The following is a 23945-nucleotide window of genomic DNA, read 5'->3' as shown; positions in this document are numbered from 1 at the left end:
AGCCTACATCTATTATGTTTTAATAAATTATGTATTTAATAATAAATAATAGATTTAATATTTTGTCGCAACTAAAATTCTGGATTAGTCTATTTGTACTGCGCAAACTTGGTGATATGGCAGTGTACTGTATTATATGTGCGTAATTATGTAGCATGAGCTATTGTTACTGTAGGAGTAAGGCTATCAGCTAAACAAATATTTTCGTTAAATACATTTGCATGCATTATTGCTGTGATTAAATGACACAGAGGACCTTTGCTCAACTGCTTTTGATACCTGAGCAGAGCGCAAGTTTACACTTGTTTACCACCTTTTCTACACTTGTCTTTGCTAATAAGGATTAGAGTCAGGGCTATGCGGCCACAACAGTGCTGTTTACTTGGTGTAGTAATTGAATAATGGTTTGGGTATTATGAGAAGCCCTCCCAATAAATATGGCTCCTCCTACTCTTGTAAAGAGAGGAATTGGAAATAAGGTGTAGGAGGAAGCTATGACCATACCACTGCCCATACGTCATCAGTTACAGATGTCTGGAGCTCAGACCAACATTGGTTAAGTGATGGCGTACCTGCTAACCCATACCTATACAGCACAGAGAGTTTGGCACTTTTCAGGGTTTCCCACTGAAATAACCACAATGACCACACACTCTCAGCCCTTAAAAACATACATTTCTGTACGTTCTGACAGAATTCACAAACAAATGCACACGTCCACACAATAAAGGCCAAAACCTAGGGGATTGTTCCTTCTTCTTCTTCTTCTTCTTCTTCTTCTTATTATTATTATTATTATTTTTCCAGCCGATTACATCATCACAAATGCTCCTGGCCCACAAAGAATACATCTTGCCATTGGACATTTAGCTACATCAGCCAATAAAAACATCAGATACACACCGGGCCAAGTTACTTGAAATAATTTAGAATACATTGGGCACTTTGGAAACATTGTTTTGGAATACAGTTTGTTTAATTTGTGTGACCTAAGATAACCAGTATTGTTTTTTGTAGCTTGGCTTAATATTGATATCAGTACATTTAATGGCAGGCCTTGATTTTGCAAGCTTGAATGAATGACTTATAGACAGTGCTTTGCATATGTGAGTAACTTGGCATTTTTGTATGTTGAAAACATGTTTTTTCAGTTTGAAATTTACTGTTAGAGGACCAGGGAGTAGCACACTGAGCTGTGCATGCTCCTTTCCTGACAGCAGCAATGTCATGTGCATGATGAAACCATCGCACTTGTCTGTAGTGCTTATCGATAAGTTGTAGAGATATTACAAGTGAGTAGCAGTCTATGTAATGTTCTGTCTTTTATATGGATCTTGAGTCCGAAATAAAGTTTTGATTGATTGATTGATTGATAAAGATTAAATGACAGATTGAAATCACAAAGCAATTTTTTAACTATTCACTTTTAGCACATAGCAAGGCTCCTGTCAGATATGATGAACAAGGCAAACAGAGAGAGCTGTTGGCAAGCCACTGCAGAGATTAATTGAAATGTGGTGCTAAATATTACCAGAAAGTCAAAGTCGAATTAATTTGGTTAAGATTTTGTCCACATATGGACTTGAACATGAACAGAGCAGTTATTTCTCTCTTCTTTTTGAATTCTGTGTTGAACACAACTTCAAAGGAACAGGATAGTTGTTAATTCAAATTCAAAATTTCTAATATTGATTGCCACAAAAATGAATCTAAAAAAGCATTGTGATTGTTGTTTATGGACATAACCTGAGACCAGGCATTGGTCATGTCATGGAAATTGGTATATGGTATATGTCAATTTTCATAATTTGGCTGATACAGAAAGAGAAATTCTTTGAGGGATTTGTGAGTCATTTGGGAGTGGTCCTTTGTGTTTTCTTTGGCACTACACTGATCTATATGCACCACACATCACACTGACCACATTCTGCTTGTCTTATGCTAGTGAACAAAATGCACTGAACTGAATGAGAATTCACACCATGGTGTTAACATCAGAATAAGATGTCAGCTCCTGCTTTTTAATATGTGAGCATAATTTTAATAATGACAAAAAGCCATTTAATTTTTTTTTTTCAAACGGATTCTAAACAGCGGACAAATGCCAACCCCTTAATAGTTGTAAACACCAGCTTTAGAGCATGATAAGAGGCCCTTCTGGAGGAATTCAGACACCACAGATTTATAAAGCTGAACATTTACTGAAGGCGTTCAGGGGAAATCGCATGCTCAGAGACATAAGGGCACTGCTGTACCTGAGAATCAGGCCTGTAACCTTTCAGGTTGTAAGGTCAGTCCTGTATCCGCAAATAAGTACTCCCATCCCAAATGAACTAGGAAGGACTGGAAAAAGGGTGTTGTCTTGGAAACCAGGAACTGAGATGACCATGCTGAATAGCAGAAATGGAATGGGCAATCTAATAATTCACTGACCACATGTAACCACAGATATTTTGACAGATGATCATCGTAAAGCCCACAAAGTGCTCGTTGATGCAGATCCTTCCTTCACATTATGTGGTGGCAGGAGAAATGATTTCATGAACCCTCATTAAATGCTTATTACATTTGTTGCTTTCTTAGCAGACACCCCTTTTCCTGATGGACATTACTTCATAGATATTCCTTAGGCCATTTACGTGGTTTCAGTATGTAAACTGTACTGAGTGACATTAAATATAACAAATGCTTCTGGTTTTACAATATTCCAAAATGATCAATAAATTAAATTGAATTCACTTAATCCCTAACAATTAATTAAGTTTTTTATGTTTTTAAACTCTGCAGCATGCCTTTATGTGGACTATGTGTAAGGTTTATAGATCTACAATGTGGATGTAGTCATGGACATTTTCATGCATGGGTAAAGTATGCAGTAATGGCTGAGAAATGAAATTACGTTATTGCCACTAGTTAGTCAGAAGAACGCCATCATGCATAAAAATCTGATATGATCCTATGAAAGGGTACCCGTTTAGACATATCCTCTGGTATATGCCTGACGCCTGGCCAGTTCATTACTTATCATGAGCTCCCAGACGATCGTCGTACTCTGCTATTATGTTTTGAAGCATTTCAGTAAAATGGAGACACAGTCTAAATTTATTGTCACTACTCATTAGAGCTGACCTGTGTGTTACATTGGAAACAACATCTGTTTGTAAGGAAAACATCTTGGGACATGTAGTCGCTCCACACTCATTAAAAACAACTGAAAAGACAGAAATTCACTTTGCGGTTTAAGTCAGCTCAGTTGAGAACAGAAATAGTGATTTAAAACATTTTGGATATTTGTCCTTTATTTAACCACATTGACATCAAAATCTTTGGCAAAATGGGGCATCTGACATAAAACGGGTAGTGAAGCATTTAAAGGCTGCTTAGCCATAGTATATCAACAAGTGGTTGCTCAGCTGTCATAAGTCATGCTAAGTCATGCTTTCTTTCCCTTCAGCTTGATTTTTTCCTGTTATAATGGAGATTATGAGAGCATAACATGGCGCATGGCTGCCTGTCTGAGAGTGCTAGCAGCCCAGGACACGAGATCTCCTGGAGGACTTATGAGGCTAAAAAATGAAATTGGCCTGTTGTCTCTTCAAATTATTATTTTTTTCTCTCTTGAGAAAAATTTCTGACCAAAAGTTTGGAGCTAATGGGCCTTCAACCTGGTCCTATGTATGCTATAGGACAGGAACAACAACCACCTACACTGTGGGCCAAGCTGAAGCTCGCTCTTCATCTGCCAGGTCTAGCAAACTGCAGAATTAGCCATTCTGCTTATTTTAATAAATACATTATTTTGATTGTATGTGTGTGTTTAGCTACAAATGTTACTTGTTGCCATTCAGTTGCCTTCAAAATGATACACATGTATGTGGAGTTTGTTAGTTTTTGTGATGGCCCACTCATCTGGCTGCCTTTTCTGCTCTGTGGTTTTCTCTTTGCCGGTGCTGGTAGTCAAAGTTGAGTGGTTTGTCAGTGTAAATTGGCTACACCTGTGGATGTGGTTTCGTTGGGGTTTAAGAGGGCTGCTTTCTGTCCTTCTTGTTTCTTACTCCTGGCCTGATCCCTACACCACACTTAGAATTCATCCATGCATGGTTTTGCACCCCAGATACATCCTACTTACTCACCCTGTAAGTATATATATTATACTTTTATTGCTTCAACTTAGTTTCATACACTCTTGTTTTACATTTTTTGTATGTGGTCTCTCCCCCCCCTTGTTACATACAAGAGTCAGTTTGTAACAATGTAAAGACAATGTAATTCTGCGTATTTTTTGTTCCTAGCTCATTTGGTTGTTTAACCAGCGAGCTGGCACCTCATTTATGAGATAAGCTCATCAGTGATTGCTGCCATGCCTAGCGCTAAAGCTGGTCTCTGGGGTGACTTGTTGATCTTCATCAAGGAAAACCACTGTTTGCATGTACAGAGGAAGGTGCACCCAGACCTCAGATCCAAGGCCCTGTAGTGACATAGCTATGGCATTGCAGCAGGAAGGAACGGGCTAAAGGAATAGTTTAACAATACTGTTTCAGATTCAGTGAATGTTTTTGCTTGGCCAGGCAGTTTCTCTGTGCAGTGAATGATACTTGTGATACCAAAGAAGTTTCTGACCACCACAATGGCAAGTATAGGGCCATTAGGTAGCCTGTGGTCTAAAGCAAGAGAAGACACTTCAGATAACTCCAAAGCCGCTTGGTTTATATTTCTCGAGGCTGCAGATATGACCAAGTGTGTTTTGTACTAACAACAATGTATGTAATGACACTAGAGGAACTGTTCCAGGAGAACCCATTAGCTCCAAAGTGGTGAAGGTGGTGAGAAAGTTGCGGGTGGAAATGCTGCTTGTTAAATTGAGAAAGTGCTGTTCAAAAACAAGTTTCTTTAATAAAAAGTTTTTCTTTCCCATAAACCTAATTTCCGATTTAGCAAACTCACTGAGCCACGTTCATAACGACTGCTTGTTTGTGATCTTGTTGTGCTGAGATGTTCCAGCAGTAGCCAAGATCACATTGACTGTTATTACAATGAGCTGTGATGTTTCTTGCCTTTGTATTGGATGAAAATCTTTCTATATGCCTGAAAAAGAAAAGAAAACCTCTTGAGTACGTGGCACTCGAGCACTCTGACTCAGAGATTAACTTGCATAACTCCTGCACTTTGCCAGACAGGTTGCGCTCATGAATGACAGGGGCCAGCTATTGGTGACATAAGACAGTTCTCTTGTAGCTTCCTTTAACCTCTGAGCAAAATGGAGTTCTTTTCTCCACTTATAACAGGTGTTATATCTACTGTCAGCGTAACACATTTCTCCCATGACAGTTTCATTTGTTTCTTACATCTCTCCAAGTTCTAATGTAGCCTGGTAGTGCTGTGCCTAGCTGTAGTCCTCCTTTATCCCATGGTTTAGTGAGCTGTGTTGTCAGTATCTACGCTTCCGTCAACAAAGAGAGTACTCGGTGAAATTGCTCTCTTTTCCTAGAATTGACAGCCTCTTCTCAAAGCTGTTCTTTGAATTGGAAGCAGTCTTAGCTCTCTCCACAATTGTGTTTTCTGAAAAGGCTTGTATTCACAAACACTTGATTTTTCTGGCCTGACATTACCTTGAAAACTTAAAGCACATGCTACTTTGAAAAATACCCCCAAGTATTTTTTTTCAGTTTCATTATAGTACAATACAACTTATTTTGATGGAATGATGGCTTTTATATTTGGGGAATGATATAACTAAGAATCGCCTTTGTATTTGGAATATGAATATTGAATGTGATATATTAATCATTATATTTGTCTTTAGATTTTCTTGGTTCAGTCCAACTTAAAGCAAATTCTTTCACAGCTGTCACTGAAGACAGTATGTGGTTTACTTTTGTATACTACTATACACCTTTTCTGAAATAGTATCCCTTCCTTATGAACTTTCTTTTTATTTGGTATTTTTGCTTATGACACAAGGCAAATGAGATAATTGCTCGTACTAGCTGTGTTGATCATTTATTATGACAGTGTTTTGCATGTTATCATGACTCCTTTCAGAGCCCGTGGTTCTTTGCTGTTGCTAGTTTAATTATTATTATTTATGTAATGTTCAATAAGGTACTTGATAACCTGTCAACTGAGTCTGCTGTTCTTGCACTTGCTGTCTCTTGGGGCTATATATATATATATACATATATATATATATATATATATATATATATATATATATATATATGTATCCTTTATTTAACCAGGTAAAAGTCTCATTGAGATTAAAATCTCTTTTTCAAGAGTGACCTGGCCAAGAAAGCAGCATAAAAATTGTTACAACAATAACACAAGAATACAAACAGACAAATACAACTGTCATACAATACAAATAAGTGAACACAATATCCAGTTAAAATGCAATACAAGGTCAAGGACATAAAAAGGTACAATTTTCTAAAAACGATATCAGTTAAAATTTAGGAGCAATCACAATGACCAAGAGTACTATTTTCACAATCCTTTAAAATTGACTTAAATTTCCCCATAGTAACTAGTTCTGACAATTTCAGGTCCTTCTGTACCTTATTCCAGGAAAAGGGGGCAGCGTATTTAAAAGCTGTTTTGCCCAATTCTGGGAACCAACATCTGCAGGATATCGTGAGAACGCAGGCCATATTGATTTTGGTTTTTACACATGTAAGTACACAGATAAGAAGGAACCAGCCCAAGGAGAGATTTATATATAAAAACCAACCAATGTGAAAGTCTGCGGACATACAGAGATGGCCACTTAGTAGCACCATACAGAGCACAGTGGTGCACAAGATTTCCACAGCCAGTAATAAAGCGTAAAGCACAGTGGTATACAGTATCCAACTTCTTTAGGCACTGGTCAGGTGCATTCATAAAGAGCAGATCGCCGTAGTCCAATAAAGGTAAAAAAGTTGCCGAAATCAAGTGTTTCCTTGCCTGGAGGGAGAAACAGGATTTATTCCTAAAGAAGAAACTTCATTTAAGTTTCAGCTTGGAAACAAGGTTTTCAATGTGTGTCTTGAATGACAAGTTCTGATCAATAATAATACCTAAGTACTTACAGTCCCCTCCAAAAGTATTGGAACAGCAAGATCAATTCCTTTGTTTTTGCTATACACTGAAGACAATTGAGTTTGAGGTCAAAAGATGTACATGAGATGATAGATCCGAATTTCAGCTTTTATTTCCTGGTATTTTTATCTAGATTTGTTAAACAACTTAGAACATATCACCTTTTGTATCAGAAAACCCAATTTTTAGGTGAGCAAAAGTATTGGAACATGTGACTAACAGGTGTTTCTTGTTGCCCAGATGTGTCCTGTTAGATTGATTGGTTAAAAAATAAATAGTTCTGAATGTCTACTCTTGGTTTTAGCCTTGGGTTTTGCCTGTGAAGACTGCATTTGTATTATAAAACTTAAACTAACATGAAGACCAGAAAGCTGTCTTTGGGAGAAAAGCAAGCCATTTTGAAACTTAGAAAAGAGGGGAAATCGACCAGAGCCATTGCACAAGCATTGGAGATAGCTTGTACAACAACTTGGAATATCCTGAAAAAGAAAGAAACCACTGGGCAACGGAGCAACAGACATTGAACAGGTTGACCAAGGAAAACAACAGCAGTTGATGACAGAAACATTTTGTGAGAGCTGTGAAGAAAAACCCCAAAACATCAGTCAGTGACATCACAAACAATCTCCACAGGGCAGGAGTGAAGGTATCTCAATCAACTGTTCGAAGAAGACTTAGAGAGCAGCAATATAGAGGCTATACCACAAGATGCAAACCACTCATCAGTAGTAAGAATCGGAAGGCTAGATTACAATTTGCAAAGAAGTACAGAGATGAGCCACAAAAGTTCTGGAACAAAGTTTTATGGATTGATGAGACCAAGATTAACCTCTACCAAAGTAATGGAAAGGCCAAAGTGTGGAGAAAGAAGGGATCTGCTCATGATCCAAAACATACAAGCTCATCTGTGAAGCACGATGGAGGAAGTATCATGGCTTGGGCTTGCATGGCTGCTTCTGGAGTGGGCTCACTAATCTTTATTGATGATGTAACTCATGATGGTAGCAGCAGAATGAATTCAGAAGTCTACAAAAACATTCTGTCTGCCAACTTATGGAGAAATGCGTCCAAACTAAATGGGAGGAACTTCATTATGCAGCAAGACAATGACCCAAAACACACTGCCAACACAACAAAGGATTTCATTAGGGAGAAAAAGTGGAAGGTTTTAGACTGGCCAAGTCAATCACCAGACCTTAACCCAATTGAGCAGTTATGATCTTGGGGAGATTAGATATTATCTCTTTGCCATTTGAAAATAGCATGAATTTGGAGTTGTCTGCATTTAATACCAACTTAAGTTGAGTTAAATGGGACTGAACAACATCAAAGGCAGACTGCAAGAATTCAAGGGTTTGTAATACTGACGGTGATGAGCAATAAATAACTGTATCATCTGCATAAAAATGGAATGCAGCATTTGATAAATTATCACAAAGATTATTTACATATATAGAGAACAGCAGTAGTCCTAGTATGGACCCCTGGGGCATGCCTTTTGAAACAGGGAGGAAAGAAGAGGAAGACCCAGCACACTGTGTTCTAGCTGGCAAGTAATTTGAAAACCAACTTACTGCATGCTCAGATAAGCCAATATTGTAGAGTCTATCCACCAAGGTGACATGATCAACTGTGTCAAAAGCCTTGGACAAATCAATAAAAAGAGCTGCACAGTATTTTTTGCAGTCCAGTGCCTCAATAATGTCATTCACCACTTCAATTGCAGCGGTTATTGTGCTGTGCTGTTTTCTAAAGCCTGACTGATGTTGTGATAAAATACCGTTTGTGTCAAAAAATTCTTTAAGTTGTTCACTAACAAACTTTTCAAGGACTTTAGCTAAAACACATTGTTTAGAGATTGGCCTGTAGTTATTAACAACTGAGGGATCCCCTCCTTTCAACAAAGGGAGAACAGATTTCCATATGTTAGATAGGGTAAGACTGAAAATATGAGTCAGAGGTTCTGCTATAAAGTCTGCAACTAACTTGAGAAAGCAAGGATCAAGCTTGTCAGGACTTGCGGATTTGTTAGGATCCAGTTGCTTTAAGGCTCTATGGACCTCTATCACATCAAGACAAGTAAAATTGAATGGTTGAACCATAGAATCAATTGGGGGTGGTGAAGAGTGAACCCTTTGCTCATTAGGCTGTTTTGGATCTGTACGTAAAGATTCAAATAAAAAACCTGAAGAAACAAAATGTTCATTAAAGCAGTTAAGAATGGCTGATTTATCAGTTAGAGTGCATGAGTCTTTTACAATGCATGCTGGTAACTCATTGGTGGTTACATTTCCAGATGAAGATTTTATTACTTTCCAGAATTTCTTAGGATCATTTAAGTTACTAGTAGTTTTAGAAAGGTAGAATTCAGATTTGGCCTTTTTGATGAGAGAGGTCAAGCGATTTCGGAGCTGTATAAAAATCAGCCAGTCAACCTGGGATTTGGATTTTCTGGCCTTACCCCAGGCAACATCCCTTTCTTTTAGTAGACTGGACAGCTGAGGGGAAAAACAGGGATTGTTTCGGCCTTCTACTCTAAATTTGCGGAAGGGAGCATGTTTATTTATAATATTAGCAAAAGCATCATGAAAGTATTTCCAAGCCAGTTCTACATCATTAATGAGAGAGATTTTGTTCCAGTCAAAGTCCCACAAATCACGAAAAAGGCTTGCTCGCAGAATTGCTTAAAATCTCGTTTAAGAACAATTTGTGGTCTTGATTTTGGGAGCCTAGCTTGTCTGACTGTAGCTATAACACAATGGTCACTCATATCATTTGCGAATATTTATGGGGAGCATTTGTTAAAAATAAATCAAGAAGAGAGGATTTCACTGGGCATTTAAGATTTGGACGAGTTGAGCTATTAATTAGCTGTGTAAGATTAAATGAGTCACAGGTAGATTTAAAACTGTCAGAGACAGAGGACAACCAGTCCCAGTTAAAATCTCCAGCAAGGAGAATCTCATTAAAATCTAAGGTTGATAGATGTTTACTCAATGATGATAAAGCCCCACTGCTTGCTGAGGGGGCTCCATAAGAACATACAACAGTGATATAATGGCCCTTAAGAAGTTCCAATTTCAAGGCAAGAAGTTCAAATTGTCTGCTGAAAGATACTGATGATAGGATGGTAGCATGAAATTTGTTTTTTTATATACTTTCCCCTGCTGGGGTATTACTGCACTTTGATCCATGATATTTGTACTTGTGTTTGCATTGAAAGTCAGTTTGGATGATTGTATCTGCTAAATGCTTGTGATGTTTGCAGTGCTTGATGTGACATAATTAAAACTACATATGCACATATTCAGTCGGCTGTAAATTGTCAAGAATTTATGGAGGTTGGATGGGGGCCAGAGGGTGGCCATATTAAGTCTGTAGTCCATGAGGCAGTCATCCCTGTTCTGGACTCACTATGTCAAAAAGCTTTCCTATATATATCTTTCCAATCTGGCCACTGAACAATCAAAACAGCAATTAAATCATTATTACGTACGGTGTTGTCTAGTGCCTGAATCAATCCTTATGTATATAAATCAGGAAAGGAAGTGCCACATCTGAGAATTGGCCAACAGTTGGTTCCAACATGATGTCAAAATAGTTCCGAAAGCACCCTGCTGCGGTCAGAAGTGAATTCTGTTGGGAGGAAAGGTTGGGGTGAAGGCCTTCTCTTTGGGGACTGACTCAGGAAACTCATGAAAGCCTCATAAGATTACCCTGTGGACCCTTATGTTTAGGAAGATTAATATTAGGGGAGGAATAACAGAGTTGACTTATTGCTTGGCGTTACACCATGTTTCCTCAGCCAGCTTGTACTGGGAAGGGCCTGACAAAGTGACAGACAGACAGACAGATAGGTAGGACAGGACAGCATGAGACATCCCTGAGGGTTAGGGGCCATTTCTGATGAATCACACAAAGCAAATATAGTTCTGAAAATAAGCATCTTGGACAGCAGCTCACTGGAGATTTTCACAAGGGTTTGAATTCTCATTGGAATGTGAGATGATGTTTGGATGGTAAAAACAGTAGATGACCGTTCAAAGAATACCACAATGTGTTCACAGCTTTTCACAGAGAGGCAGACATACTGAAACTGTAACTGGTGACAGAAGAAAAAAGAGCAGGTGACCAATGGCTTCAGTTAACAGGGGATTTCATGGCACCAATCCAGCAAACATGAAACACTCAAACAATAATGTTTGGAAACATTTATGATTAGTTAGCTTTCCAATTGATAGTGAGACAATTTTATGGCAATAGCAATCCTTAGACTGTCTTAGAATGTATCTGTTGTCTCAAACAATTTATGTCAAAGTCATAGGAACAAACAATCCAGGCGTGCCACTCACAAGCTTTTTGGCAACATCCTCTAATGTTATCCTGCAGTTATGAGAACCCACCTTGGAAGATATGTGCCAATAATGATTTAAGAACATCCTAAATGTGTTGAAATGCAGATCTATTGAATGTTGCTAGCTTTCCTGAAGAAATTTCCAGAAGGTCTGACCAGCTTCCTCCCAGTACTTGTTATGTTCTCGAGATTTAATTCGGATTGCATTTCTTAGGATTGAATCTGAAATAGCAAAAAATAGAATTCTAAGCTAGCCGACAATATCATGCCTAGTCAAATACATTCAAAATACATTGTGGGTTAGCAATGGGGCATACTAATGAGGGGGGTTCTATGTTTGGTCAGTGTTGTTTGTGTTTTTCCCCCTCCACCAGGTCGTGTCTTCCTGCTGGAGTCCGGTAATGTGACAGACGTGGGCAATGAGAGGCTGGCAAAGGGCACGTGCAGTTCACAGGGTGCCCGTCTGGCTTCCGCGGACGAGCTGCGGCACGCTGTGACCGAGTGTTCCTTCAGTGTCTGTGCCCGCGGATGGCTAGCTGGCCCCAGCATCGGGTAAGAGCTCCCCCTGTTTCTTCATCCTGGTATTGACACGTGTTGACACCAGACAGCCAGCCATGGGAAAATGCCAGTTCTCTGTGCACCACGTGGAACTCTATTTGGCCTGTTTTTCCCATAACTGATACAATCATATACGTCTCTGTTTTCTCTGTGAGTCAACATATTTGATGGCTGGGCCCAGAAACAGTGAGGAACAATGTCAGATGATTGGATGATGAAACCCCAATCTTTTTTGTACCTTATTTGGGGAGCTGCAAGCATAGATTTGTGGGGCGACATAGCTCAGGAGGTAAGACCGATTGTCTGGCAGTCGGAGGGTTGCCGGTTCAAACCCCGCCCTGGGCATGTCGAAGTGTCCTTGAGCAAGACACCTAACCCCTAACTGCTCTGGCGAATGAGAGGCATCAATTGTAAAGCGCTTTGGATAAAAGCGCTATATAAATGCAGTCCATTTACCATTTACCATTGTGGCACTCAGATCTCTTTGCATAGCAATCATGTCTGTCTGAGCATAGCATATATACTAACCGATCAACTTGAACTGATTTTACACTTAGCACCCCCTGCTGGTAGTGAGATGACCTGCTCATCCCAAACCTCCATTTTATACTGATTGTGTCCTTTCCTGCAGTTGCATGAGCTGTGTGTTTGCTTCTTTGCTCTAAATGCTGTGCTTCTAGTTTATAAATAACATACACAATTGTGCCACCATCATCATCTTTAGCCTGATATTTTGTGTCTAACTCAACAACAGCCAGCTGTTGATTTTTGATATTTGTATACGGGTTTGTAGTGGAGGGACTACAGATACCAGGCATGCCTACAAGAGAACTCAAATGATTTGCCAGGTTTTGTCCTGTATAGTTATAGCTAGTAATAGGTCAATAGGTCATAGTATCCAGATATATAAAGTATAATTCCACAGAGTAGCTGCATATCTTTTCCACCATGGTTACCAGCCCTTAGTTGTGCCTGTTATATTGGCTGTATTGCCTTACCTCCAGTCACAAGCCATTTTTTATTCAGTCTGTGAATGATCACATTAATAAGCAGTACTGTGTTCTTGTTTGAGGATAGGGGGTTTGGTTAATGGCATTTTAAGTACAGTTATGTAATTTGAAAATAATGGCTTAATTTTAAAGAAGCATGTTTTGTCATCATTGTGCAAACATTGCAATATGAACTATATAGCTATATACTCTCTCTCTCTCTCTCTCTCTCTCATAATATGAGCTTCATAATGTTTTGGACCAAGTCTTTTTTTGTTCTTGATTTAGCTATCTACTCTGCAATTTTTTATTTTAATGTGGTTAAAGTTCACATTTTTAGTTTTTATTTATGGGTAGCTTTATACACTTTGATTTCTTCCATATAGAAATTAAAGCACTTTACATAGTCCACCCCATAGTGCTTCTATCAGCAGATACATCATAAATGAGGACAAGTGAGCCATACACGCCCAAACCATAACAGCCGCACCAGCATGGTTCACAGATGAGTGGGGGTGCTTTGGATCTTGGGCAGTTCCTTTTGGCCTCATTCTGATACCAGCAAATCTTGGTCTTATCTTTCCACAAGATCTTTTTCCAGAACTCTGCCGGCTCTTTTAGGTACTTTTTCTTTTTTTTTTTTTAGCAAACTCTAACCTGGCTATCTTGTTTTGTGGTTTGCATCTTGCAGTGTAGGCTCTCTGTAGTTCTGTTCATGAAGTCTTCTGTGGACAATAGTCAGTTGCACATTCGCACCTGCCTCCTGAAGAGTGTTTCTGATCTGTCAGACAGGTGTTAGGGGGTTTTTCTTCATCATGGTGAGAATTCTTTAGTCATCAACTATAGAGGTCTTCCTTGGCGTATCAGGCCCTTTGCAACACCAGTGCTCTCTTTCTCTTTAATGCTGTTCCAAACAGTTGATTTTGGCAAGCCTAAGTTTGGGTCTCTGACCATTTTTTTCTTATTTTTCAGCCCAATAATGGCTTCCTTGACTTTCACTGGTATAACTCTGGTCCTCATGTTGACAAATGCCAATAACAGACTCCAAAGGCAATCAGAAGCCTAGAATCAAGACTAGATGCTGAAAGCTCTCATACCTGCACTAAGGAAGCAACCGAACACACCTGACTGATGAGAAACACCTATGAAGCCACTTGTGCCCTGCATGGTGCCATGAAATGGGGGGACTATGTATGAAAAAGTTCTGTAATTTATGTATGGTGAAACCATAATACATAATAATACTCTTTAATAAAAGCTGAGAACCTGCACTTTAACCACATGTGAACTGTGGAGTGCAGAGCCAAATCAAAAAAAATTTTTTTGCCCAAAACATTTCGGAGCTGTATATAGTATATAGGTGTTCAGGTGTTCCGTATAGGTATTATTTTCTGTTTAATTGTGGACGTGTGTGTGGGTATGTGTGTGTGTGTGTATGCGTGTGTGTGTGTGAGAGAGAGAAAGAGAGAGAGAGAGAATGTGCCCTGCTGTCATGTCTAGGACTAAAGTGGAGATATACAGGATATAGATTTTTTTATAGGTTTAAGACAAGCACCACTGTTTTGATAGCTTGTGTTTATTACTCTGCCAAAAAGGGGAACAGAGGAATGGAACCAAACGGAAAGTTTTCCATTTCTCACTGGAGAGCTGCGCGTCCTCGGCAGAGGTGTGATGTGGGTGAATGTTTCATTTGCACCTCAGACTCTCAGTGGTAGCACAGCAAGGCTCCAGGCCGTCTCTGCACTGGAGCATTTCTCCGCTGTTTTGTCTCTGCCCGAGTCGCTGTGCTATATATAGGCCTATCGATGTCAGTCAACTGAAGAAGCAGACTTAGGCAGGCAGCACATTGCAAGTAGCTGAGAATTGGTGTGTTGTGCATCAGTGGGATCTTACTCACTGCGTCCTCTTCATATAATGAACCTACACAGTAAAATGTCTGGTGCGTGCTAATTCAACTCTAACAGAGTACATATAGGGGCCATATAGTTGTGACAGTATTAAGTGGCTAATGGCATCACGCCTGGCCTTCAGTGACTACATTGGTTTCAATTGAACAATAATTTAATGCCAACAAATGCAAGAACAAAGCATTCATTTCTAAACAATCTCCAGTTTTTACCAATATTGTGCAAACCAATTTAATGCCTGTCCAAACTTTCTAGCTAATTGATTGCTCGGCTTGATTGACCGACAATAATGTGTGGCTTAATTTCTTTTAACTGTATGAACTGCTCTTCAAAAAAAGGGAACCCCCCATTCCACAGTGCAGTTATCACCAGGCCTGTCTGGATGAAGTGTGCATATTTCCACAGTAACCGCCAACACCTTTCGCACCCATACACCAAGTTTCAGCGTGTACCATCCATCTATCACCAGTTTTCAATGTGGATATATCACACCGGATCCTTCAAGCCTGTCTGTTTCCAATCATATTCCGCACTCTGATACAAATATGAGACGATATGTATCGGGTACACATTAGAATGCCAAAAAAGAGTGAAAACCCTGGCATGTGTGCTTTTATCACTAAACCTCCCAACAGGCCCCTCCCACCCACCCCCCATTTCCTAATGTATGTTCATGGCTTATGGTTGCAAAACGTGAATCACATCCCTCTTTTTTCCTCTTGGAAATATACATGTAACATAAGTCACCACATTTTGATTCTGGATGTTTTCCCCTTGACATCAGACTTCACATAGTTCTGATCCTGTGTGGGATTTTACAGATATGTTACATGTTCTTTACATCCTCCTCATGACATCACCCATTATTGGAAATCAGTATTGTTTTCCAAGTCCCATATGTATTGCGGCATTACAATTATGTGCAGATGTGTATGGGTGTAGTTGTACATGACTGTACTGAGCACAGGCTATAGAAACATACCCATGGTCTCGGATTACCTGTCACATCATCTCGGGTGGTGTTGAACATGAAATGTTCCCTTTCGAAGGCACAACATAAAATTTTGACGAACGCTTTGAATGTTCACATCCTGCCAGCAATGTCACGTTCAGAGTTTCTTTCCATGTAATTATATGTATTTCTAGGAAGTAAAAGAAAGAATGCTGAAAAGGTTTTTCAAAAAGTGGCATTAATCTATCAACAACTTTCAAGGCAGAGGTAGCATGAACTGCATTGTCTCTCATATCAATCATTATCCCAATAAGCCTTTTAAACATAACATCACCCTTGAATACATGCTTTATCAATTTTATCACTGTAAAGGACTAAAACTAATTTCAAAAACCCATTAGCTGAAGTGAGAGGATTTCAATAACAATTATCAAGTAAACACGAAAATAAGTCAATAGCAAATGAAGCAAATGAAAAAGCAGACCCCTGTCTGGGCACCAATGAAAAGGCAATGGTGGTTCTTTGGCCTGAATGGGATCAGACTCTCCAGGTGTATAAAATGGTGGCACATATCTGTAAAAATTATGTTGCGAAAAATAAATTGAAACTGTCACAGTGACAGGGAAGAGGAGTTTCAGTCAGCCAGGATGATATCATCATGTGCCAGCGACCCCCGCTAGCCAGTCGAACGTCCGCAAATTCATGTTTTAAGTTGCACATGAAGTGTCTTCCTCTGACTCATGTCTGTGCAAGCCCAACTTACCAACTGTAGTTTGATAAGAAGGCTTAGCATCAAGCTTTAGAATTTCACAAAATTAGGAAATTCCCTCTCCACATTTATTGATTAACCCCCCTTAATAAATGACAGAACAAAAGGGGGACTCTGAATCGATGTCCCTCCCCCATACCCACACCCCATTCCCCACCCAGTCGCCCTCGGTGACTCAGCATTCCCCTGGCACTGGGTGGGGGAGAGCTGAGGCACGTGGGTGTGGACTGGAACATCACACAACCCCAACCACCACTCTCCTAAGACCCATCATCCCCTCCTAAACCCCCATCACTTCACACCCACCCCATAAAGTACTGCAAGTGCCAGAATATGCCCCATCCCTTCTCTGAACCCACCTGAACCAGCACGCTCACATCTGAGGAGGGAAGGGAGGGAGACTGAGCAGATGACTGTGACCAAAGACAGGACCGCCTTTTACTTTTTCAGGAAAAATTCAAACAATACAACTGCAGAGAAAATATCAGAGTATAAATGACAGTTTAAAGACCCGAAAAAATATGTCAGTCATTTATGTTCTAGCTTCATGTTAATGTATTGAATTTGAAGTTTTTTTCTGGTTTGCTTATTGAATCCCAGGGAATTTGTTCAGTTGGAGACTGAACAAGAGATATGCTAATATCTTTAATGTTGGGCCAACAGTGATTGGAATTTCATAAGAAACTTAGAATAAACCTATAGATAATCATGATGGTGCTAATGTATATTATGAATAATTGGAAATATAAAATCCTGAAGTTGAAGAAAGGAAAATAAGGAAAACTTTGGTAACATTGGTAATGACTGAAACGGCAGAAATGTAGAATTCTTGATAATATATTTGAATAAATAAAATCAGAATGTACGCTGATCCTATGCAGTTTATATTTGCACGCTTCACACTTCATAGTGGTCGAGCTCTGTGGTGCAGTCCAGTCTGGGGGGTGTTCCAGACCCGCCTACCAAGGCCTAAGAAACTTGAGCAAATGAAAGGGAATTTGTCAGAAGAGTGAGATTTTCCTCCTGTGGGCTGTGACTAGTCAAGAAAGCTTCCCACAGTTAGGAGAGGAAAATGAAGGGGTATGACATGTATGACCAACATCAATACATTTTCGGATTCGGCTATAAAAAAAAAATAAAATAAATGAAAAAGAATATGCCTTTTTTGGACAGAGTGTTGGCTTTCATTGCCACATTTTTTCCTGGCGTGCTGTTCTGTGTTTGGCTATTTGTTTTTTCACAGTCATGTTTCTTTAATAGCCTATTCTGCTCCACCAATGTGTGCATTACTGAAATATGCATTCCAAGCATATACTTTTATAATAGCCTAATGCTTGTAATCTTTGAAATGATAATAATAATAATAATCATGCTTATAATCTTTGATAAAATAAAAAAGCTGCAACAGGTATCACAGTGGCATGCAACATTCAGTGAAGAGCAGAGCGGGTTGGGTTGGGTTGGTTGCCGTTGACTCCCGTCCGTGCCAGCCCAGCTATGTGTCTGTGTGTACGTGATCGACATGAATTCTCAGTGTTGCGGACGTCCCCACGCTATCGGGCTACCGCGTGTTTCCTGGCACAGCGTACGGCTGTCTGCTGGCCTTCTTTGTGGTGAGAGAACAGAGCGAGACATCAGCACCCATGAGAACAACTCCAGAGGAATCAAGAGCAGAACTGAACTGAATCCCAAATCCCCTCTGCCCTGCCCCCCTCCTTGATGACTGATGGAAAGCAGCACTTTTGCTCTTTAATTATTCATTTAACGATTCATTTCTTAGATGCTCCTATCTGGAGAAACTTACATCAAATGCTTACCTCATTAGAGAGAAATACAAAACACAGTTTCATAGCAGACTGAATTATGGCAGATTAGGCATTAACATGGGGACTTTTTTAAGCCAAATTTGTTCCCCAATAGATTTCCCAGACCATTTACAAAATGTACACTATTTGCAAATAGGTCAGAGATGAAGTACTTTGCTTTTAGGACAAACAACCGGAATCTATGTCTCTGACCACTGCACTAGATTTTTCCAAATCCTATTTTTGCAGACTCGCTGGCCATACTGGAACTTTGTTCCAACTTAATTAGGCCTGTTTCACTTTCTTTCCATGTTAAGCCATGCTAGGGTGCGCCAATGGATTGATCATTGGCTTCCTTGGCTTTTTACTGTCAGGCCACAAAAAGAGCCCTGGCTCTCTCAGCCAAACCAAATCCCACCCATGCCAAGGGGACAGTATCTTGCTAGCTTCGTATTTGCTCACAGTAATTTGGTTTTAAATTAATACTTAATATCCAAATCATGCCGGTTAGCAAGTAAATGTCTTGATTCAAGTGGGTGAAACTTCCAGAAAGGTATGTATTTTCAGTAAACCTTTCATTGTAGTTGTGAAATGATGTTTTTCCTTTGTTCTGACCTGGAAGGACAAAGGCTTGTAACCAGGATGCTCACAATACACAGCAAGAGGTTGCAACACTGCACAGCACCACCATCATATCTGTCAGTCAACCGGTGGTTTTCATGGTAACAAGCAAAACAGAGTGGAAGAAATGGCATTTCTTGGACAGTGTTAGGTTTTGAGTTTCATTTTTTTTTCCTTTACTGGTTATATAATGCAATGTACTGTAGCAGTACATTACAAATCTGCTGGAGGGTCAGGTGAACAGAGCTCAAGTTCTCTTAATCCGTCCTATGGTGGGAGTTTGATTATTTTTTTTTTTTTTAAGTTTAGTCAGTTGCGTCATTTTCTTGCATTGTAGTTTCAGAACTGTCATGGGCAGTCACCTAGTTTTTTTCGCTAACAGTGGTTGTCACAGAATGACTTGTGGTCAGATTGACAACAAATCAATTTTAATGACTTTATATGGTTGCTTGGCCATCAGAAAGGATAGTGCATTTAATAATGTCTGCATTTTTCAACACATGCAAATGGATGACAAACATCTGCATATATGGCATCTCGGATCAGGTGGTTCACATCAGTCTTTACAGCATTGAATTGTGGGTAATGCAATGAGGTTGTGGTCAGAGGTTTGAATCCAACCACTGGAAGACTGCAGCTGAAACCTTTAGCAAGCTCCTCAGATTTTGTTAACTGAGAAAACATTAGGTTGTGGAAAAAGATCATTTCAAAAACATATGTTAGTTGGTGTGCATAAGGCCTGTTATCTAAATAGCACAATGGTAATTATGTTGCTGTGGGCTTTACTATGAAATTGGTGGTATTCTGTGGTTGCTTTGCAGAATAATACCTGTCCTCATGGAATTGTATTAATTATGAAACTCCAAGGCCAAAGATCAGATGATTATGGGCAGTTTTCAGGATTAAATCTCAATAGGGGCACTGTTGTTATATTCAGGAGTAAAGCTAAATGAGAGACTTGTGCAATGCAAAAAAAGTGTTCAACCAGAGTGATTATGATATGAATAAGGACATTAGAAATTATTGATTAACAGAGACTATCAATTTACAAAGTGGCTGTGATTACACAACTGTGATACAACTATGATTAATGTTGATTTAAAAAGTCTCCATTTATGCTGTGTGGTTACAGTTATCCCTGACTCTTACTGAGCCCACATGAGTTCTGTTGCCATTTTAAATATGATAACCACTGCTTCCCTGTAGGGTGGTCAATATTAATCCTGTGAATTATGGGTAATAATGCTATGTTAAACTTACATGCTGCCCAGGAAGTTCACCTGTATTAAACCACAAAAATATGCAACAAAAATTGGGACTAGCTCTAATCCTACAGTGCATAGTTTGTATAATCCCCCCCCCCCCATTTCCATAATCCAAATAACATACCCTTTGGGCTAACTGTGCTTTGGAAGCATCATTCTCAGGCATAAAGTGAATATTTTCAAGCCATTACACAGCATATTAAATTTTAGATTTGAGCCAGAGTTCCCCTTTAGTTGGTCATTTGTTTATAATAATTATCCTGTGGTTGAATATGCAACCATAAGTGAATAATTTTTTTCTGACTACATTGTTACATAACTCACATAATTACATGAATTTTGGGTAGGTTTAAGAGTTGGCCATACAGTTAGATGTAGAGTAAAAGTTTGGGTTAGGTTTAGGGTTAATTACACAATCGACAAACCACTTTATCTATCACTTTATCACGAGAATGTACTGTAGAGTATCCCGATACACATTAGTTAGTGCAGGGGTCTCAAACTCCAGTCCCAGAGGGCCACAGTCTCCGCTGGTTTTCGTGATTTCCTTTCAATCAGCAGCCAATCCTGGCCTTGGGAACAAGGTGTCCAGACTCTTTAGCCAATCACTGACTTAGACTAAGCACTTAAGTGCAGGAACACATCAAAAACCAGCAGACATAGCAGCCCTCCAGGATTTGAGTTTGAGATCCCTGAGTTAGTGTGTTTGTTTTGGTAGATGACATCTTTGAGATTAAGTACAACCAAATTAGAATTCTTATATTTTTCTATCCACCATTTCTGTATATTATTGCACTAACCCTATGCAAGATGCACTGCGGTCATTTGACAAGTCAAATCTGCTACGTCGTGTTTTATTGGTTAGGTGCTTTTTGAGTGCAAGGGACCTGTATAACAAAGAAGAATTACTGAGTTAGGTGGATAACTGCACTGAGTAAAATCCAGAATTCTCCCAAATTTGAAACATGTAATAAAAAGATCTGTTACAGGCCCCTGGTCTTAAAAAAAAAAAAAAAAACACATTTTGTTTTGGTTTTTGTTAATATTAATATGTGGCTTGATAAAATAAAAACAGAATTTAATTATAAATAAACTGCATGTTACCATGGAAACATTTAACATAAGTTTGTACAGATGAGAACATTTCTTTTAATTGCATATTGTAACATCGTATAGTTGACTCTGGGAAAGTGTAGCGCAGCACTGTGATGTAATGCGAGCATCAAGATGTTTAGACAAGTTTTAAAAAATTGCTTCAGTCGTGAAGCTCTCCCTAAAGATGGACTGCACACGACCAAGCAGTTCAGCTCTCCCCTTATCATAGCAGCAGGGACTGGGCTCTGGGTACACATCCATAATCCTTCTGTTATCAAACATGGACCAGTTTGGGAAAATAAGGCTGGCTGTTGTTGGATATGAGCTGACAGAGTCACTACTTTGGACAGAAACATTAGGTAATGCACTGCCTGTGAAAAGACTCTGAACGCTCCTGGAAAAATAACATTGCCGGGAGATTTTAATAGCAGCTTTGTGGGGTTATTTTCCCCTCATGCTGCATTGTCATTTCAGGCCATCGTTGAGGGAGCAAAAGCCCAAACGGCTTTCTCCCTTATGCAGTGGAGCCCAGCTCCGCCTCTGGTCTACCGACCCATAGGTCAGGGGTTGCCTGTACACTCCGAAATCCCCTCAGCGCAGTAATTTAACCCCCAGATAAAACCACTGAGCCACTCCAGTCCATGTACTGATTGCAAGTGTCATGCCATACATGTGTAGCAGGGCTCATGTTGTCATAATAATGAGCCTGGGACGGTGATGTCATCCCCCTGGTTGCGTGAGAGAGTGAGAGAGGGGGGTTTAATCACCCTGTCCAGGGAGACCTGGCCTTGTAGGGGAGTGTTAACAGTCCTAACAAGGGACACAGTAATAACAGGAGGCAGAGCGGAATCTCGGACATGTGTTTCGGTTTGCATGTTACGGGACACAGCACACGCCTGATGTCCCGTGTGATCAAAGCTTATCCCTGATGCACACATGCATGCAGGCTCTTTGGACTGGAATTTCAGGTCTTTCGGAACAATGGGAACCCACAATGTTTGACTAGCTTGGAGCAGTCATTCTATGCATGACACAGTGTGTGATGCAGTGACTGATTCAGTGTGCGATGCAGTGTGTGATTATATGTGTGGTGCAGTGAGTGATGCACTGTGTGATGGCATGAGTGATGCAGTGTGTCATGAAATGAGTGATGCAGTGAGTGATGCAGTGTGCAATGCATTGTGTGATGCTGTGTGTGATGCAGTGTGTGATGGAATGAGTGATGCAGTGTGTGATGGAATGAGTAATGCAGTGTGTGATGCAGTGTGCAATGCATTGTGTGATGCAGTGTGTCATGGAATGAGTGATGCAGTGAGTGATGCAGTGTGCAATGCATTGTGTGATGCTGTGTGTGATGCAGTGTGTGATGCAGTGAATAATGCAGTGAGTGATATAGCGTGTGATGCAGCGTGTGATGCAGTGAGCGATGCATTGTACAATGCAGTGAGTGATACAGTGTGCAATGCTGTGTGTGATGCAGTGTGTGATGCACTGAGTGATGCAGTGACTGATGCAGTATATGATGCAGTGACTGGTGCAGTGTGTGATGCAGTGACTGGTGCAGTGTGTGATGCAGTGAGTGATTCAGTGTGTGGTGCAGTGTGTGGTGCAGTGTGCGATGCAGTGTGTGATGCATGACTGATGCAGTGTGTGATGCAGTGAGTGATGCAGTGTGTGGTGCAGTAAGTGATGCAGTGAGTGATGCAATGTGTGATGCATGACTGATGCAGTGTGTGAAGCAGTGAGTGATGCATAACTGATGCAGTGTGTGATGGAGTGTGTGATGCATGACTGATGCAGTGTGTGATGCAGTGAGTGATGCAGTGTGTGGTGCAGTATGCAATGCAGTGTGTGATGCAGTGTGCCTTCCTTCACAGGACTATAGTATGCACCAATGTGGGAGGTGGTCAGAAGGGCATGAAAGTGATGGATGTGATCGTTGAGAACGCCACTGCTGTCAGCCGCCACCTGGACGTGTTCTGCATCAAAGACAAAGGTCAGTAATTCTGCTTGCTGCTCCTGTGTCCACAAGGGCTAGACAACTCCCAGATGTAACCTGTACTGGTAACAAATTTAGATTGTGTACGCACTAGTGATGGTAAACCCTTAACTAGAGCAACCTATACAGCATTCATTTTACTTCGGATCCAGTTGGATATCTACTGATGCCACTTCATGTACCTTGCTTAAGGGTACAACAGCTGTGGCCTACCTGGGAATCAAAACCACAACCTCTAATTTACAAGCCCTGTTCCCTAACCATTATGCTACACTGCCTATAATTTACACACAGGCAAAACTGAAGGACACTGGAAAAGGGTGTGAGTGGGCACTGGGGACATATTCATCATCAGTAATAACTGTAATGTCTGTCAACCCCCAGAGGCATTTACTGGAATGCCTAATTGTTATATAATCTAGATGAATGGCTGAATGGAACAGTGTCCCACACCTTGATGACAGTGTTTAATTTGTTAAATTGGTGTGGTCATTGAGCAGCTGGCTTTCAAAGGCCTGCTTTTAAAAGCTGTCGGCTGGCAGGAAGCAGCG

General features: G+C 40.1%; 1 protein-coding gene across 1 annotated transcript in view; it reads left to right on the top strand.

Annotated features, from left to right (window-relative positions):
• susd5 (sushi domain containing 5) overlaps positions 1-23945 on the top strand; it is a 37996-nt gene that overhangs the window by 1151 nt on the left and 12900 nt on the right. Inside the window, exons 2-3 of the mRNA XM_035428517.1 lie at positions 11809-11986; positions 23273-23391. Of these exons, the coding sequence (XP_035284408.1) occupies positions 11809-11986; positions 23273-23391 (297 nt within the window). The remainder of the gene's footprint in view (positions 1-11808; positions 11987-23272; positions 23392-23945) is intronic.

The sequence above is a fragment of the Anguilla anguilla genome, chromosome 8 (assembly GCF_013347855.1).
Source record: "Anguilla anguilla isolate fAngAng1 chromosome 8, fAngAng1.pri, whole genome shotgun sequence".
NCBI classification, from domain to species: Eukaryota; Metazoa; Chordata; class Actinopteri; order Anguilliformes; family Anguillidae; genus Anguilla; species Anguilla anguilla.
The sequence above is the reverse complement of the archived record's forward strand: the minus strand, read 5'-3'. Positions and strand labels throughout refer to the sequence as shown.